We start from the raw sequence: 17,317 nt of genomic DNA on the forward strand, positions 1-17,317 counted from the left end.
TGAAGAAGGACCCCTCCATTAACTCTCCCCAAAGGCGCTATCCCGTGCTCCCAGGCTCTGTGATGTCCCCACAGCTCTGTTCCCATCACCTCGTATGTAGGAATGCCTTCGAGATACTGCTTGCGGAGAAGTGCCTTCTAGGGTAAGGAAAGAAGGTAAACAACTCCGTGTCCCTCATCAGGTCATCTGGTGCTTCAAGGGCACAGAACACGTGGGACACAGCTTCACGCCCTTGGAGCACGGCGCAGTGCCTGGACGGGCCCGAGCTGGTAAACTGCGCTGTGGAGGAGACCAAGAAAGTGCGGAGAAGAATTTTCTAGTTGATCCAAAGACAAAAGGGAACTCACACTTGGGGATGCTGGGAAGCTAGAGCTCCTCCTCGCTAGAAGGGCTCTCGGAAGAAGGTGGGATTGGAGGCACAGGTGCCTGACCTGAGGTCACACGCACTTGTCCCCTGCCAGCCCAGCGTCCCTCGTCATGGTGCCTCCTTTCTTCCTGCACAAAAGACAGCAGACAATGCCCGCTGCCGGTCTGAAGAGAGGAGGAAGGAAAACACTGGAGGGAGGCTGGAGGCTGAACAAAGAGAAATGACAGCTGGAAAGCGAAGTGTCTTCAAGGAATCCGAGTGTTCCAAAGCGACACGGAGCCTAACTCTAAAAAGACTTGAGAGAACAAAGTCCAAGATGAAAATGTTCCCCCAAACCGACTTGCCGCTGGTGCCCATGATTTTCCCCGCCACCTGCAGAACCGACTCCAGTTGTAGAGCCCTTTGATGGGACGGGAGAAGGAATGCCGGGGAGGGGAAGGGGCGCCCAGAGGAATAATACCTGCTCTGTAGATGGAGGAAGGGGGACTTCCAGGGTTAAGATTTCAACACACAGTTCCCGAGGCTGACTCCCAGGCAGGGCGAGCCTCCCAGTTTAACATTCAGGGAACCAGGTGGCTTCGGGTGTCAGCCAGCTGTCACCTTCCTCGGTGAGTCTCTCCCAAGAGAACCGAATCTACACTCTAAAATTCCAGAAGTTTTCACTGTGATACATGGGGAAGTGAGAGGAAAAGGGGGTAGTGCTGGGCATGTCTAATTACGACGGTACTTTCCCACTGAACTTGTGAGGCACTGGATAACAGAAAGCAGAAACCAGATGACTAAAAGACCCCCTTGGAAGGGGGAGGCCACCCTGACCCACTGCATCTAGGAGACATTTCTAGGATGAGCAGTCACAATACCCAAGATGCACGGTGAGGGGGTTTGCTCACACTGGACCAGGGGTTCTCCACCGGGGGTGACTCTGCCCCCAGAGGGCATCTGGTAACATCTGAGGATATGTTTGGTCCTCACAACTGCGGGAGGCGAGGAGGAGGAGGAAGCTGCTACTGGCATCTAGAACCAGTGATGCTGCTAAATATTCTAGAATATTCTATAATGGCAGGGCAAAATGCAGCACAGAGGCTGGGAAACCCTGCACTAGACCAACCCCATCCCCACAACCATGTCCAGAAATCTAACAACCTGGCCTGAAATAAACATCTGCCATTCCTCTGACCAAGCAATCACCCTGTCACAGAAGTCCACTTATCCGCTAAGCAATATTCAACATCAAGCAAATGATGGGAAAAGCAAATGCCACATCGTCAAAGTACCTGGCTGCTCTTCCACCAAACATTTTTAAGGGCACTCCTCAGCATCCAAAAGAGTGGATTCTTCTACAACCATTACAAAGAAAGAAAGGTTCCTTTATATGCCCGCGCGCACGCGCGCGCACGCGCGCGTGCGACCATCTTAAAAATCTCCTTGATGGTCAGGTAGAGACCCGGGCAAAAAAAAAACAAAACAAAAACACAGTTCAGATGGCCCAAGCATTTCCAAAATATTCTAAAGAGAGAGAGAAAGAGGAAAAGAGAACAAACAAGAAAACTCCACAACCAAAAATCACTCCCAGGGGATCTACAAAACAAAATTTGTCCCCAGGGATTCTCTCATCACTAAGAATAGTTCCATCGGTCTATGGCACATAGTATCTTTCATTCCCTTAACTGTAAAATATAACAAATATCTAAGAAAAGGGGAAGGGGCGCCTGGGTGGCTCCACTGGTTAGGTGTCCAATGCTTGATCTCAGCTCAGGTCTCGATCTCAGGGTTGTGAGTGTGAGCCCCAAGTTTGGCTCCACACTGGACGTGGAGCCTACAAAGAAAGAAAAAGAAAGAAAGAAAGAAAGAAAAGAGGGAATATATCCATAGAGATCTCAATGAATGAAACCAACCCCCCCAGGTGACTACAATTTGTGGCAAGATATCCAACCGTGGCCCATGGTATCTTCCCGCCAAGCATATGAATACAGCAGAAAGACCCACGCTACTTTGAAAAGTTTCATCTTTCCTCAAGAACTGAGATGTATTTCATGTTATTTCCCATGAACACCAACTGCTTAAGTTCACTGCAGTGACCACAAAGTGAACAGATTGAGGGAGGAGGAGTATTAATGGAAACAATCTCATTGACTGCTAAATTCACAAAAGCCAAGTGGGAGGAAAGGCACGGACACTTCCTGCACGATTCCTGCGAACAAGAAGCCAGAGTCCGTGTCCAAGCTTCAGGCCCTACTCTGGCATCCTGGGTCTGCAGGATCTCTTGGGAGCCATAAAATGACTTCCTGCCACATAGTATCATTGGAAAAACTCAACGAGACCATGCCTTTAAAGTGGCAGGCAAAGCATCTCACACATACATGTGCCGTAAATATTGGGTCCCCTTTGCTCTTTGTGCCCATGCAAAGAGGCAAGGCTGTAGAGATCAACTCTTCCACAGGAGATTATCTGACTACCAACTGTCCTATGTTCCATGACGGTGAGATACAAGCCCACTTTCAAGCTACCCTGAGGACTTTAGTTAAAAAAAAGGTGTCTACGTCAGTCTTGGAGGCCCGGAACTGACCACCCCGCCCAGCTCCTCCCCCACTCCTATCAAGGTCAGAGGCCTAAGTGGACTGTCAGATAAAAACACCTCACAGGCCAGGAGGGAGCCTTTGTCCCATCTCTTTGAAGATGAAAAGCAACAAGGTGTGTTTATTTGTACTCGGGTGCACAGCGCCTGGTCTCCTCTTCCTGGGCTGGCCTGCCAGGCTCCTCAGCTATTTAAAAAAAAATAAGAATAAAACCCAACTGCTCAAGCCATTAAGTAGATCTTTCCAGGAGAAAAGGTCAGTACTCACACTCCTGGGAGTACACATGGGGGAAAACCAAGCGTGTTCACTGACAGAAAGAGAATGTCGGGGAGTGGAAGCAAAGGTCAGGCCGGGAGGAGGTGAGGCTGACCGCCTGTGGGGCATGGCCTCCGTCAGACACGTCTCGCTATCTGTGCGCTTAAACCCAGCAAGCCCACTGCATGAAGAAAACCTAGACGTTGGATGGGCCGAGTCTTTCTCACAGGATACATTAAAAATAACAACAGCTAAAAATCGATGCTTCACTTCCCTGACACAAACGACATAAATGAAGGAAGAGAAAGAAAACCGTGGCGGTGTCTGAGAAGGTTCCTGAAAAACAAAGGCCTCCAAATTGCTCTTGAGATGTCCATGGCCTCCCAGCCCTGCAAAGACCCAGAACTCAGAGGAGGGCTCAACTCAGACCCCAGTTTTCTCCACACACTCTCAAAGTGGAGACAGCAGTCCGAAGTGCTGGCTTTTATAATCTCTCTTGTGGGTTCAACTTCCCAGAAGAGGATGGAGAAGCTGAATGGGGAACAGAAGGGTCGAGTCTCTGGTCCCACTCTGGGCCCCAAATTGAACCACACAGGCTTGTCTCTGGGCTGGGAGGCCAGGAGCACCCAGTGGCATCAAGAAAAATGACCGGACCGGTTTCTGATAACACTGTGGGTCGATGTGGACTTCACGCCAAAAGGATGATGCTTCATGTAATGCGAAAAATGCACACTCCCCTAACCTGCCTATAAGTTTCTAAACCAGCAACCGTAAAGGCGATCCAAAATCCCACAGGTGCAATGACCACAGAGGACGGAAAACCACCACCAGGGACAGTCGGGCAGTTCCATGACCCCTACTCTCTCCCTTCCCACTCTCACTGTTTATTGTAGCCCTATTTTATACATACACACATATTAAATAACCAGCATTGACCAAAGAAGGACAAAATTAACTTTACAGCTATTTTTACAGACACAGAGACTCCACCAAAGCAAACCAGTACCAACTGGGAAATGCAAAAAATAAGTTTCCACTGAGCCACAGGCAGCTCTGGGACACATACAAGTGACAGCTTCCAGACTGTCCTACTGGGGTGTCATCATGGGACCTATCACAGCTCTGTACATGGAGAGCATGAATTCAGGCAGGTCTTCTTGTCTGAGATGCCCAGAAAGCTGCCTGTTCTAACAGCCCCCACATAATCATTCACATCTACCTGTAGCTGCCAATGCCCCCTTGGACACCCTTCCCAGTGTGGCCTGATAGTTCAGGAGAAGCAGGACCCTCTCCCCCAGACTTGGCTGAAAACCCACAGCGGCCACCACCACTCCACCCTCACTGGAAGGCACAGCAAACCCACATCAAAATGGGGTCTCCAGGAGCAGGGATGATGTCATAGGTCGGAGAGGTGGGAAAGGCTGTCCAGTAGATTCTGAGCATGGCTAAGACCGGGGACTTCAGGGAAGGTGAGAGATTTATCTTTCCAAATGTACATTTGGGGGCGGGGGGGGGGGATTGGAATGAAGTAAGCCTCAACTTCCCAATCAAACACAGCACCACCAATACCTCCACACCAAACAGCTACAAGCATTTGCGGAAAGCAGGCATAAATTAGATAGGTGAATAGCACAAGCTTCTGCTGAAGAAAGTTCATCGGGCCCTGTCACCCACTTTCTGGGCATCAGCTGCCCAGAAATAAACGTCAGGGGGCGGGCTGAGCTGAGGAGGGCAGCTGACAGCTGTGGCCAGCGGGCCGGGGGCAGAGGAGGAAGGGCTCCTGGGCTGGAATTCAGAGCGTGCCCACATCAGCAGAAAAGTTCCATGGGACAGCACGCTGCCAGGAAGGCAAAGAGGCTTGCTGCTTCCCAGGACCTCAGGATGCACCACCACGGTGATGCCAGGTCCAAAGGGCCGACAGATGAAGCCCGGGCGCACCTCCACCGGCACCTCGCCAGTCAGGGCGCCCGCTGAGGGACCAGTCAGGGTGGTCAGATGACACATAAACGTTCTGCTCCCAGGATCAGTGCGAAAGATTACAAATTCCCAGGTCCAGCCTTGCTTCATCTTTCTTTCCCCAAGCTAAACACAGCCCCAGGAAGGAGTGGAAAGAAGCGGAGATGCTACCCGCCCGACGTCGAAGGAGGAAGCTGAGGCACAAGGGTGCACTCGAGAGATGCGGGGAGGGGCCTGCGGAGGCTCGCAGAGCGCCGAGCGCAGCCTGGGGAGAGGGGATCAAGAGTTTCCTCCCCCAGCCCCCGGCCCCTCCTCCTTCCCCAACACACACACAACACACTCACGCACGCACGCACACACACACACTCCGGAGCTACGCCCAATCGGGGCAGCAGCCGGGCTCCCGGGAGCCGGGCTGCACACAAAGCCCCGCCCGCGCACACAGCACTCGGCACCAGCCGGCCCACACGCCCACACAATAGGACGGCGCGCACCCCGCCGCGGCCCCTCGCCCCGGTCCCGGCCAGCCCGGCGCCGGGGGCCGCCCTCCGTGCAAGCCCGCGGGGGAGACGCAGCCCGGGCGCGGGGAGGGCGAGCGATGGCCGCCCGGCCGCCGCGCCCCCGCCCCGCGCCCCGCGCCCCGCGCCCCGCGGGAAGTTCGCCCGGCGCCCTCCGACTCACCCGCGGCGCTGCTCAGCAGCAGGCACAGCGGCCCCAGCAGCCACATGGCGCGGCCGCCGCTCCCGCTGCCCGGCGCAGTCGCTGCCCCCGCGGCCGCGGCGCTGACCCCGCCCCTCGCCGCGCCGGCCCCGCCCCCCCACCCCCCCGCTGTCCCTCCGCCCGCGTGCCCCGCCCGCCCCGGCTCGGCCGCCGGCCGCTCTCCGCTGAGTTTGGCCAGCGCCCCGCCGCGCGCTGCCGCCCGCGCCCAGTCCCGCGTGCCGGGTCGGAGGGGCCGCCGAACCCCCGCTCCCCTCGGCCTCGCCGCCTCCCGCCGGGGCTGCGAGGATCTCCCAACAGCCCGGACTCTGTTCCCTGCCTCCTCTCTCTCTCTTCTCTCTCCTCCCAGAGCTCCTCCATCCTCGACGAGGCGGCACTCACCCCCTCCCCCAGACCCAAGCTGGAGTTCTTTACTCAACTACAAAATTAGTTTACTCCATGGAGGGACAGAAAAAGTTTGGAAGAAAGGGCCAAATATTATGAGAAAATATGCATTTTTATTTTTAGTAGCAAGAGTGGAATACAGGGACCAGGGCTTCTCAAACTTTACTATGCGTTTGATACACTTGGGGTTGTTAAAACGTGGACTCTGCGTAGGTCTGGGATGGGGCCTGAGATTCTGCTTTTCCGACCAGCGTCTAGGTGGTTTCGAGACTGCCCTCTGAGAACCACACGTGGTGGAGGGAAGCTAGCACCTTTAAGAGAGTTATTTCATCTGGATCTCGAATGCCTATACCCGTGGAACATTTGGGCCCCAGTTCCTGGAAAAGAAAAAATGTAAAGGCATGCGCCCAGATGCAAAACAACAGCTGCTCGAATGCAGTTGGAGCTCCAAGAAGCATTAGTGAAAACTGCCAAAGGATTTAGATAGTGGAAGAATGCAGTGACACTTTTGTGCCCAGCTCTCCATCCCCTCACCCTCCCCAAATGTGTAAAGTTGTGTAACTTTGCACAATCGGTATGCAGAGGAGCCTTGCTGCCCCAAAAAGTCCACCCACCCGCCCCCCCCCAAAAAAGAGAAAAAAAAACTAATATGATTGCCAAAAACTGGAAATAACTCATGTGCCCATCCACCGGTGAATGGATAAACAAATTTTATTATATCGTTTAATGGAACAACATGAGCAAATATCAAAAGCACGCTAAAAGAAAGAAGCCAGCTCCAAAGGGTATATTCTGTATAATTCCATTCATAAGACCTGGGAGGAGGAGGGAAGCTAAACTGGAGAGATTAAATCAAAAGGAACTTTATACATTTGTCAAAACCTATGAAACTGCATTCCTAAAAGCCACACCTAAGATGGGCGAGTTATACTGTGTATAAGTCGTACCTGTTTGGAGGAGTCCAGAGGGTGTGGGTGCTGGGATGACGAGTCAGGGAGATTGTAGCCAGGAATCCCACATCACATTGGGGCTGCACTGGAGGCCAGCTGGAGGTTGGCTGAGATTCAGTGACTTTTTAATTGTCAGCTCTCGTCTGGAAATATGACAGCTAAAGTGGATCAGGTCAAAATTTAAAAATACCAATGACAGGGGTGTCTGGGTGGCTCAGCGGGTTGAAGCGTCTGCCTTTGGCTCAGGTCATGATCTCAGAGTCCTGGGATCTGGCTCTCTGCTCGGTGGGAAGCCTGCTTACTCCTCTCTCTCTGCCTGCCTCTCTGCCTACTCTTTCTGTCAAATAAATAAAATCTTAAAAAAAAGAAATACCAATGACAGTTCAAAGTAATGAGAAAATGTGATCGGATGTAGAAAAGTTGAGCAAATGCCATGTTACAAAGTAGTTTGTCTAGTATGGAAAATACAAATAAATTCCCCAAAACACTTAGCATTCAGGGTTTGTATCCTGGAATCCATGAACAGTAGGGACTATCCCGTGGACTTTAGGGAGTTTTAAAGTTCCTAAAATTGTGTGCAAGACTTCAGGTATAAGTGGGTATGTGCATTTTTTTTTCCCATGAAGCCACTAGCCTTTGCTAGCGGTACCCAAGAAGGTAAGTAATTTCTCTGTCAGCTGCTCATTTGCCTTCAACCATCAGGAATATAGGACAACAGATATGACCCACTGCCACGGTTCTTGCTTCCTTAGGATCCTTTTGGGCACATGAACTTCAACTTTAGGAATGATTTCGTATACTTGGCTTACTCTCCACGTGTCTTTCTCTCCTCTTTCACACACACACTTCTTTTAAATGTACTAATGTCCTTGAAATGATTTGAACAAATGCAAAACTCTCTTTAAGTTCCATTGTGTTCATTCTGAATCAGTCCTAACCCCCTCACCATATACACTGGGCACAAAGTAAAACGACTCTTTCCACTTCATTACTCTCCTCTTTCCCAGTTCTTTAGAATCCCGTCAAACACACAGGGCATTCGGTTTCTGGAAAACATGACAGGTTCTAATACTAATTGTTCAGGTCACAGAGGGCCAGCTGCAAGTCTTTTTCACAGTTGGTTTAATAAAAATCAAAACCAGATTGCGTTTGTTACTTATTTACCAAGTGACACACTCTGTCCTTGGACTTGTGCTTTCAACATGGCTTCCCTTTGCTGACAGAGGGATGAAGGGATTTGGTTCCTCTGTGGTCACTGGTATAACGCTCCCCAGCTCTCCACATCTTCCCATCACTCCACACGGCAGTCCTGGCCACATCACGGGTAAAACGCACATGCTAGGCCTGAGCCCCAGTGTCTGGAATGGGCTCCAGGGCTCTTTCCATTTGTCACACACTAACTCTGTGACCTTGAGCAGGTTATTAGCCTCCCGGAGCCTCCATTTGCGTGTGGGTAAAACAGGCACAACATGAACACTTGGATCTTAGGGCTGCTTTCAAGATGAAATGAGATCACGTATGTCAACTCTTTGGCACATACCTTGCACACAGTAATGGCTCAAGAAAACGTAGCTTAAGAATTGCTTAAGAAAAGGTTGTGGTTGTGGTTCATATTACAACATAGCGGCTGTGGTGGCCAGTCTCCAAGATGGCTCTCAAAGATTCTTGCCTTCTAGTATCCACGCACTGGCACGGTTTCCTCCCCCAAAGAATGGCCTCTGTGACCAACAGATATTGTGGAGGTGACGTTGGGTAACTTCTAAGGCTGGGTCACAGTGGTTGAAGCAACTTCCTCCTTGGGTCTTAGATGCCGGGCTCTGGAAGGCAGCCACCATGTGGGGAGGACACTGGAGCATCCCAGTGGAAAGGACCACATAAGGAGGAGCTGAGAGCCATTTTGGAATGGTTCAAGTCTCTAGCGCCAACCAAGCATTCAGAGGAAAGAAGCCTTCAGGAGACATCCTGAGGTGCTGCCTGCCAGCCACTCCCAAACTCCTGATCCAGGGAACCCAACAGAGATCTTAAATGTGTATTGCGGCTTTAAGCTACTAACCTTCAGGATAATTCACTATGTGGCAATAGATAACTAGTACATCTGCCTTGAAGATCATCCATAGGATTGACTTCATGGTTCTATAGGATGTTTTACATGAACACATACATGGAAAGCGCTTAGAACTTTGCCTAGTACATTGTAAGCACTCAATACATGTTAATTTGGTTGTTACCATTGTTTTTTTTTCTATTATTGTCATCATCACTACCTTTCTTCCAAAGCTTCTAAGAGTCAGGTCTTTCACCTTTCCAAAAGACCATTTCAAACTTGAAGAAGAGTCATCTAGAGGCATGAAGAGATAGAACCGCTGAAAGAACTAAGGAAAAACCATATTTACAAAAAGTTTACTTCAAACAAGGAGGTATATTGCTTCATTAGCTTTGTAAAAATCAGGCAGAGAGGAAACAGAAGAAGTTCTACCCCAGACTCCCCTCTGTGGAGCACGGTTTCACAGGGTCTTCATGTTTCTGGCTCTGTGCTGCCCCTTTCCTTCATGCGATTTCCATGTTCATTGTGTATGAAGAACACAGAAATTCACTTGAAGGTGGATCCATGAAAGCCTTGTTGCACTCCAGACGGGTGGGGGTGGGGAGGAACTTCCCACTGAGGGACTACGTGGTGGAAGAAGACACTATTTCTCTTCTGCAAAACACCACACACACACACACACACACACACACACACACACACACACACAGAGGACCCCCATCATATAATCAAGAGACTGCAGGGTCAAGTGACTGAGCCAGGGTCAAGGCTTCGAGACGGTTTGATACACCTAAACTCCTGAACTCCTAGGTCCCACAGCTTACTAGCTCTGTGAGGCTGAGAAAGTCACTCTGAGCTTCAGTTTCCTGTGAAATGGGCATAAGAGTTGCACCTGCCTCCTAGAGTCATTGTATAAAGCAAGAGGATCCTTACTCCTTTCCTTTTATCTGACAAACCCATATGGAGAACCGCTTTAGGCTCTGGATTGCTTCAGTGAGCAAAGCCCACTTCTTCATCTTCATGGAGTTCACGGTCTAACCGGGGAGGCAGACACATATCAAACAGAGCTATGAGCACATAGTATAACCTCTGGTATCCTAAGGGCTGTGGGAAGCATGTCCCAGAGCTCCTGGCCCAGAGCTCCCATTTCTTCAGCTCTTCTGACTTAGGACCTACCTGTAAGGGGGAAAGGAAAACCAGGAAATGTGAGGGTGAGAGCTGCAGCCATCTGTGGTAGGCAACCTCTCAGATGACCCCAACAACCCCCCTTCCTCAGATTCACACTCCTATGTCATCCCCTCCTTTGGGTGCTGCTGGACCTACTGACTCAGTTCTAACAAATAGAATACTGAATATTCTATTTGTTATTCAGAAATAGAGTACTGCCAAACGTAGAGGATGTTATTTCCAAAATTAGAACACTTGGGATCCTATTCTCCACCCCTACCTTCTGTCTGTCTGTCTGCCTCACTCCTTCTCTCTCTCTCTCTCTCCCTCTTGCTTACCAGCTGCCTTTTGGTGAACTGCCTTCTGGAAAGGTTCAAGCAGCCAAGAACTGTAAAGACCACCAGCCAACAGCCAGTGAGGAATTATGGCCCTGAGTCCATCAGTCCAGAAAGAACGAAACCTTGCCAATAATTACGTGAGTGAGCGTAAAAGCAGATCTTCCCCTAGTCAAGCCTTCAGATGAGACCACAGCTCTGGCTGACAGCTCGGCCACCATAAACACCGAGTCTGTGAACACTCAACGTCCCTGCATCTCGCCTGTTGGCCTGCAGAAGGCAGTGTGAGAGAACCACCACCGGTCCAGGGTCTGCTTCCGACATCATCCACGCATGATCACATTTACATCCACGACAACCTCCCAGTTAGAGATTACCATCCTCTTTGCACAGATGGGGAATCTGAGGCCCAGAAAATTCAAGTCACTGGCCCAAAATAACCCAGGGAAAACGCGAATTCAGAGCCAGATCCTTTGGATTCCAAAGAATTTCTACAACACTGCACTGAACCTTACTGTCTTCTGTAACAACAACAACAAAAAATCTCCAATTCACAAAACTCAGAATGTGTTTGCAGCTTGACAGATATGCATTCAGTGGGTTTAGGGCTAGAAAGATAAAGATGCTTATTAAAGAATTTGATTTATTATGTAACACAGTTCAACTCCTGGAAAACTTTTCTGAATGCATCTAATTATTATAGTCCCCCCCTACCACCACCAAAATGCTGAGCAGGAGAGTTCTCCCAGTTCTCCCAGCTAGAAATTAAAGTCATCCAGAGCTGCCAAATTGTGTGTGTGTGTGTGTGTGTGTGTATACATATATATATGCATAGACATATATATATATATATATATATATATACTTTTTTTAAATACCAGACTAATCTACAGAAAAATTCTGCTGGGGGCCAACAGAATTCTTATAAGTCACTTTTAATATAGTCACTAGCTTATGGAAGAGGGATCTACTGACATTTACTAATGAAAATATTGCATCATCTGAAAGGATCAAATTTTTACCCCTCATTTAAAAAAAAAAAAAAACCAGCCATGCAGCTTGTTATTTATTTTAACGCCTCAGTTTAACCGTCCCTTGAATGAAGTTGTCTATACTCTTAAAAGGGTGATTTTTCACTTGTGACCAGTCCTGGAACCAAGAAACAATTATATGAAAATGAATTTAACCTGCAATTTATCATCAGAACCATTTTGCCAGGTTTCATAGCAGGCCCATTTTTTTCTTCTTTCTCAGTTGGAAAGGGTGGGGGGGAGGTGGATTCATTAAATGTGTAAGCCTACTGCTGGTCTATTACCTTGAGAGGAAAATCGTCCTTGGACTGTACAGGTCTACAGAGTCCAATGCCGTAAACAGCAACTACAGTTGGCTGCATGGAGCTGCACTGAGAACTTTGAAATATGTCTATTCTGGATTATGACACCTCAAAGTATAAAATGCAAACTAGATTTCAAAGAGAGTATAAAAAAGAATGAAAAAGATCTCCATAAGATCCTATGTTGAGACATAATATTTAGATATACGAAGTAAATAGAATAATATTAAAGTTACTTCCACTGGTTTCTTTTTTTTTTTTTTAAGATTTAATTTATTTATTTGAGACAGAGAATGAGAGAGAGATAAAGAGAGAGCGTGAGGGGCACCTGGGTGGCTCAGTGGGTTAAACCTCTGCCTTCAGCTCAGGTCATGATCCCAGGGTCCTGGGATCGAGCCCCGCATCGGGCTCTCTGCTCAGCAGGAAGCCTGCTTCCTCCTCTCTCTCTGCCTGCCTCTCTGCCTACTTGTAATCTCTATCAAATAAATAAAATCTTTAAAAAAAAAAAAGAGAGAGAGAGCGTGAGAGGGGGGAAGGGCAGAGGGAGAAGCAGACCCCTTGCTGAGCAGGGAGCCCGATGTGGGGCTCCATCCAGGAACTCCAGGATCATGACCTGAGCTGAACGCAGTTGCTCAACCAACTGAGCCACCCAGGTGCCCCTCCCCTGGTTTCTTTCTGCTTTTTTAACGTGGCAGCTGGAAAAATTTTAACTTCATATACAGTTTGCACTTGAGGTTCACAACGTACTTCTTTTGAACAGCACTGTTACAGATAATATTTTATTTAGTAAATGAACATATGACCTGCCGGTGTTCCTTATGTCACCGTTGAATATAAATCACTTGAGGGTCACTCACTTAGGCAGCACTTTTTTCTTTCCAGTTTCTCCATCAGACTAATTCTGCCTCCAAACCCTGCTGACCTTATATTCTAAGCATCCAAGTCGATTGATACAAAAGCAATTTTAATGTCATAATATCAGTATGACAAATGTACCACAGGGTCAAGAAGGGAGGAGAAGACAGGAAGAGAGAAGAGAGAAACCATCTTTTTAAGCGGCGTGAACATTTGACACTTGATTTCTAAAAAGAACCCAACACTGACTAAGATCTCCATTTTCAGTAGGGAAATTCATATAGTAATAAACTAATGAGCCAAAAGTCATAGGAGATACTAAGTGACAAATGTGAGAAAATGAGTCTAGCCTGCCCAAGTCTGATTACCTTCCCCAAGTAACTCACTCTCTTTTATAGACAAATGGGTAAGCAGTAGATTTGAATAAGAGCACTCACAAAAAAACATCTGGAAGGTAAATAGATTTCCATTTTTAACGGGACATTATTGGAACATTTTCCCCCCGCACTCCGCTTTAATAATGTAGGTTGTTTTTTCTCAGAGCACCTCAACCTACTTCTTTGAAACACCTCTTCGTTTCGAGCTCGATCCTTTGGGCTTGATTGATTTTAATGTTTAAAAGCTTAATTCTGAGAGTTGTTTGATTGCCTGATCTGGAACTACAAACTGGGTTTGTAGTTCAACTTGTGGGATAGGGCCGGGGCAGAGAAAAAAGATTTTTTTTTTCCGAGTTTTCAGTGAATTCCTGCACCCAGTGTGGAAGGGAGGAAACAAAAAAGTCCAGGAAGGGAAATTTTTACAATTTCCAGGACCCTTGAGCATACGTATAATGAAAACGCTGTAGAACTGTGTGTTTTGCTTCTGTTTCCTTCTGTCAGGCATTAACCATAGCTCCTTAAACGTAGGTAGGACCTTTTCCCCTGTCATTCGAGCCAGAAATCCTCGTGGACCCCTTGCATTCCTTCTCTCCCTAACGGGATCAGTTACCATTTGTACAGCCTACTACTGAGTGATTCTTGGATCCAACGGACCCCTTCTCTTCCCCTCCTGCTCCTCCCTCCTTTGGGCCCCCCCATGCACCTGTGGCTGGAGTGCTTCAACTCTCTCCTCACTAAAATTTCAGATCTTGTCTTGCACCTTCTCAATCTGCCAGAAAGCTCCATGGCCTCCATTGCCCACAGGACCGGCTCAGACTTAGCCGAGTGTATTTTTTATGGGCTACTACTAAGGTTTACCATCATGGGGGTGGGGGACAGAGAGAGGGAGCTGAAAGTTGAGACCAGAGGAGTGGGCAGGAGACTCTTGGTCATGGTAAGGTCATGATAAGTTTAGTCATTATCCTATTAATTTTAGGAACATTAGGAAGTCACAAATGGTCCATTTTAAACAGAGACCTGGCATGAACAGATTTGCAAAATCTGTTAAAAGCCAGGGTTCTTGAATTAAAATAAAATAAAATAAAAATAAAAGCAAGGGCTCCAGAATCAAACTTAAATTCAAAGTCTGACCATGCCACTTCGCTGTGTGTTCTTGGGTAATTTACTTAACCTTTCTGAGTTGGCTTCTTCAACTATAAAATGAAGGTAAAGACCCCTCTGAGATAGGCACAATTGTGATACCTAAATGAAGTAGCGCTTAGCATACCCTTTGGCGCATAGAAAGCACCCTACTAATTATAACTAAATATTATTATTAGTAACTCCTAATCTTCTTGTTTTTTCCAAGAAGCATTCCATGTGCCTTCAAGACTGAGTTAAGCCTCCTCCCCATGTGCTCTAGTAACTCCCTGTATTTAACCCTGTTTGTAGGACTTACGATTTTGATCATAATTGCTCATTAAAATTGCCTATGTGTTCTTTCCCCCACTGAACTATGGCTTCCTAAGGCTGGGAACTATGGCTAATATGGTGAAAGTTCCTTCCATATTTTCTGAATAAAAGAATACCTTAGATTGCTTCATACTTTGATTTGCATGATCCCTTTTTCCCTATTTTTATTCCCACTTTACAGGTGGGGAAACAAGAGCTCAGAAAAATCCAGTTTTAAGCACGAAGTTCTATAGTCAGAAATGTCAGAGCGGCAACCTGTCTGTTCTTGCATACCACCGTGGCCTGGAAGAGGGAGAAGATGAGAGCACCCTCTAAAATGACCTTCTGAGGGGCGCCTGGGTGGCTCAGTCGTTGGGCGTCTGCCTTCGGCTTGGGTCATGATCCCGGGGTCCTGGGATCGAGCCCCATATCGGGCTCCCTGCTCGGCGGGAGGCCTGCTTCTCCCTCTCCCTCTGCTGCTCCCCCTGCTTGTGTTCCCTCTCTTGCTGTGTCTCTCTCTGTCAAATAAATAAAAATCTTTAAAAAAAATAAAATAAAATGACCTTCTGAGAGGGAAACGGGTGTTTTCACAAAGCTTCATGAAATGGTCAAATGAAGAATAAAACATTTCAGCTGGAAAAATAATAGGTAGCCCGAAATCAACCCCAATTCTACCAGAAATAATAATTCCAGGAAACAGAACTACATACTCAAATGGGAATATACTCCAGGATACACATAATAAAGTCACCTTGGCATTGCTTGTGTCTTTGTGGCCAAGCCAGGGAGGGATCGAATTTATAAGAGGATTGCAAGGACATTTGCCCATGCTAGCCCAACTAAAGAAGTGTGCCAACTCACCCCACAATGTTCAGCTCCCTGCCACATAACCGTGAGCCTGATCACAACAAAACTCCAGAGTAATTACAACGAAAATTTCCAAGGGGGAAGAGATCAGACTGTGGTAATGCTAGAAGCTGTCCACGTAGGCCAGTTGGCTTGAACGTCCCAGCATGGTGCCAATGAAGCCAAAGTTGATACTGGCATGGGCCAGTTGGCTTTGCATTGAGGGGGAAAGATGTTCTATGGTCACTGGCTGGAATCCTCATCCTCACTGGTCCTGCCAATGACAGTATTTGGGATCAAAAGGGAATCAGGTAAAAGAGTTTGGAGATCTTAACACCAATCTTGACAACCAGGACTGATATTCAGGCAGCAGACATCAATATAGACAGACAATTGTCAGAATACGAAAATTATTTAAAAAAAAAAAAAACACTTCTGGACTAGTTGGCAAATAGCACTGTGTCCCAGAGTGCCTCGTACATCACGCCAGCTGCCCAGCTCCTCCCCCAAGCAAGAGTGAGAAATGCCAGGAAAGGAAAAGAAGTATCATTTCCACGAGTTTCCAGTATTTTCTATGATTTCCCAAATGTGTACAAAATGAAGCAATGTTTATCAGTTTGTGTATTTTTCAATTAAAAAAAATCAAATGAGAAAAAAAAAAGGTGCATCTTGAATTTTGGTTCCAGCATTAGTTTTCTTGGGAATAGAAAGGTTTTTCCATGAGACTAATAACAGCAAATATTCATTGGGAGCTTTCTTAGTTGGGATCCACCCAAGCAGAGCTTGAGACAAGGACTTGGGTGCAAGCAGTTTATTAGGAGGGGATCCCAAGAAGCAGAAGTGGGGGAGGGACAATAATGGCGACAGCTGGATAAAAGTCAGTGAAAATGTGCATTTGTTGAGCTGATTCACGCTTTGGGCAACTGAGGCTCAGTCCCAATTATGGGTCCACATAAACCACACCTTAAATTATCCCTCTGTAGCTGGGTATGAGACATTTATCCACCAAATCCTGTCCTCCATTGGTTTAGCACTAAACCTCTGCACTTCCAAGCTGCCCCACTTTGGAAAAGACCCTGAGGCAGAAAAGCTGAGACACTCAGTGGACTCCGGTGGTGGGACCCAGCTGGGGGTGGGGGTAGGGTTGCCCCTGTAGCCACAACACAAGGCCCATGTGGGACACGTGAAGAGGTTTTCTGTGCACCTTCCTTTCCAAAGGTAGGTCCCATTATATTCCTCATTGTCAGAGGAAGAAACAGAGACAAGGAAAGGTCAATTATCTTATTAAACGTCACAGAAATGGCTGAAATTCGAACATGAGTTATCCAACTTCTGTGTCTAAGCTTTTAAGCACGTGAAAATATTGTTCATAATGAGACTTCTGAAAAGGAAAAAAGAGCAACCATCTGGGGACGGGGGGAGTGAGGGAGAAACAATAGTAGGGAAGATTTTACATAAACACTCCCTTCTTTTTATGGAAAAAGAGAAAGAGAGCCAATCTGGCTGTAGATTTTTAAAACTCTGAAAAAATGTCTCCTCATGACTTGACACAGAATTACAGACCATCCCCTACCCCCCCCAAACACCCAAATAGACGTACATATTTAAAGGGGCATATATTGCCCATTATTCCAACGGAAGCCCATTGGGTTTTGAAGCTACTGATGCTCCAAACCACAGCTCTGGAAGAGCCGAGGACCCATTGTTTAGTGCAACCCTTGATG

The 17,317-nt window shown here is 47.6% G+C and overlaps 1 protein-coding gene across 1 annotated transcript in view; it reads right to left on the minus strand.

The window, feature by feature from the left end:
* The window catches only part of LDLRAD3 (low density lipoprotein receptor class A domain containing 3), a 221,558-nt gene extending 215,632 nt beyond the window's left edge, over positions 1-5,926 (minus strand). Inside the window, exon 1 of the mRNA XM_080817066.1 lies at positions 5,836-5,926. Within this exon, the coding sequence (XP_080673192.1) occupies positions 5,836-5,881 (46 nt within the window). The 5' untranslated portion in view covers positions 5,882-5,926. The remainder of the gene's footprint in view (positions 1-5,835) is intronic.
* Between the last annotated feature and the right edge of the window lie 11,391 nt (positions 5,927-17,317).

Source organism: Martes martes (assembly GCF_963455335.1).
Source record: "Martes martes genome assembly, chromosome: 10".
Taxonomy (NCBI): Eukaryota; Metazoa; Chordata; class Mammalia; order Carnivora; family Mustelidae; genus Martes; species Martes martes.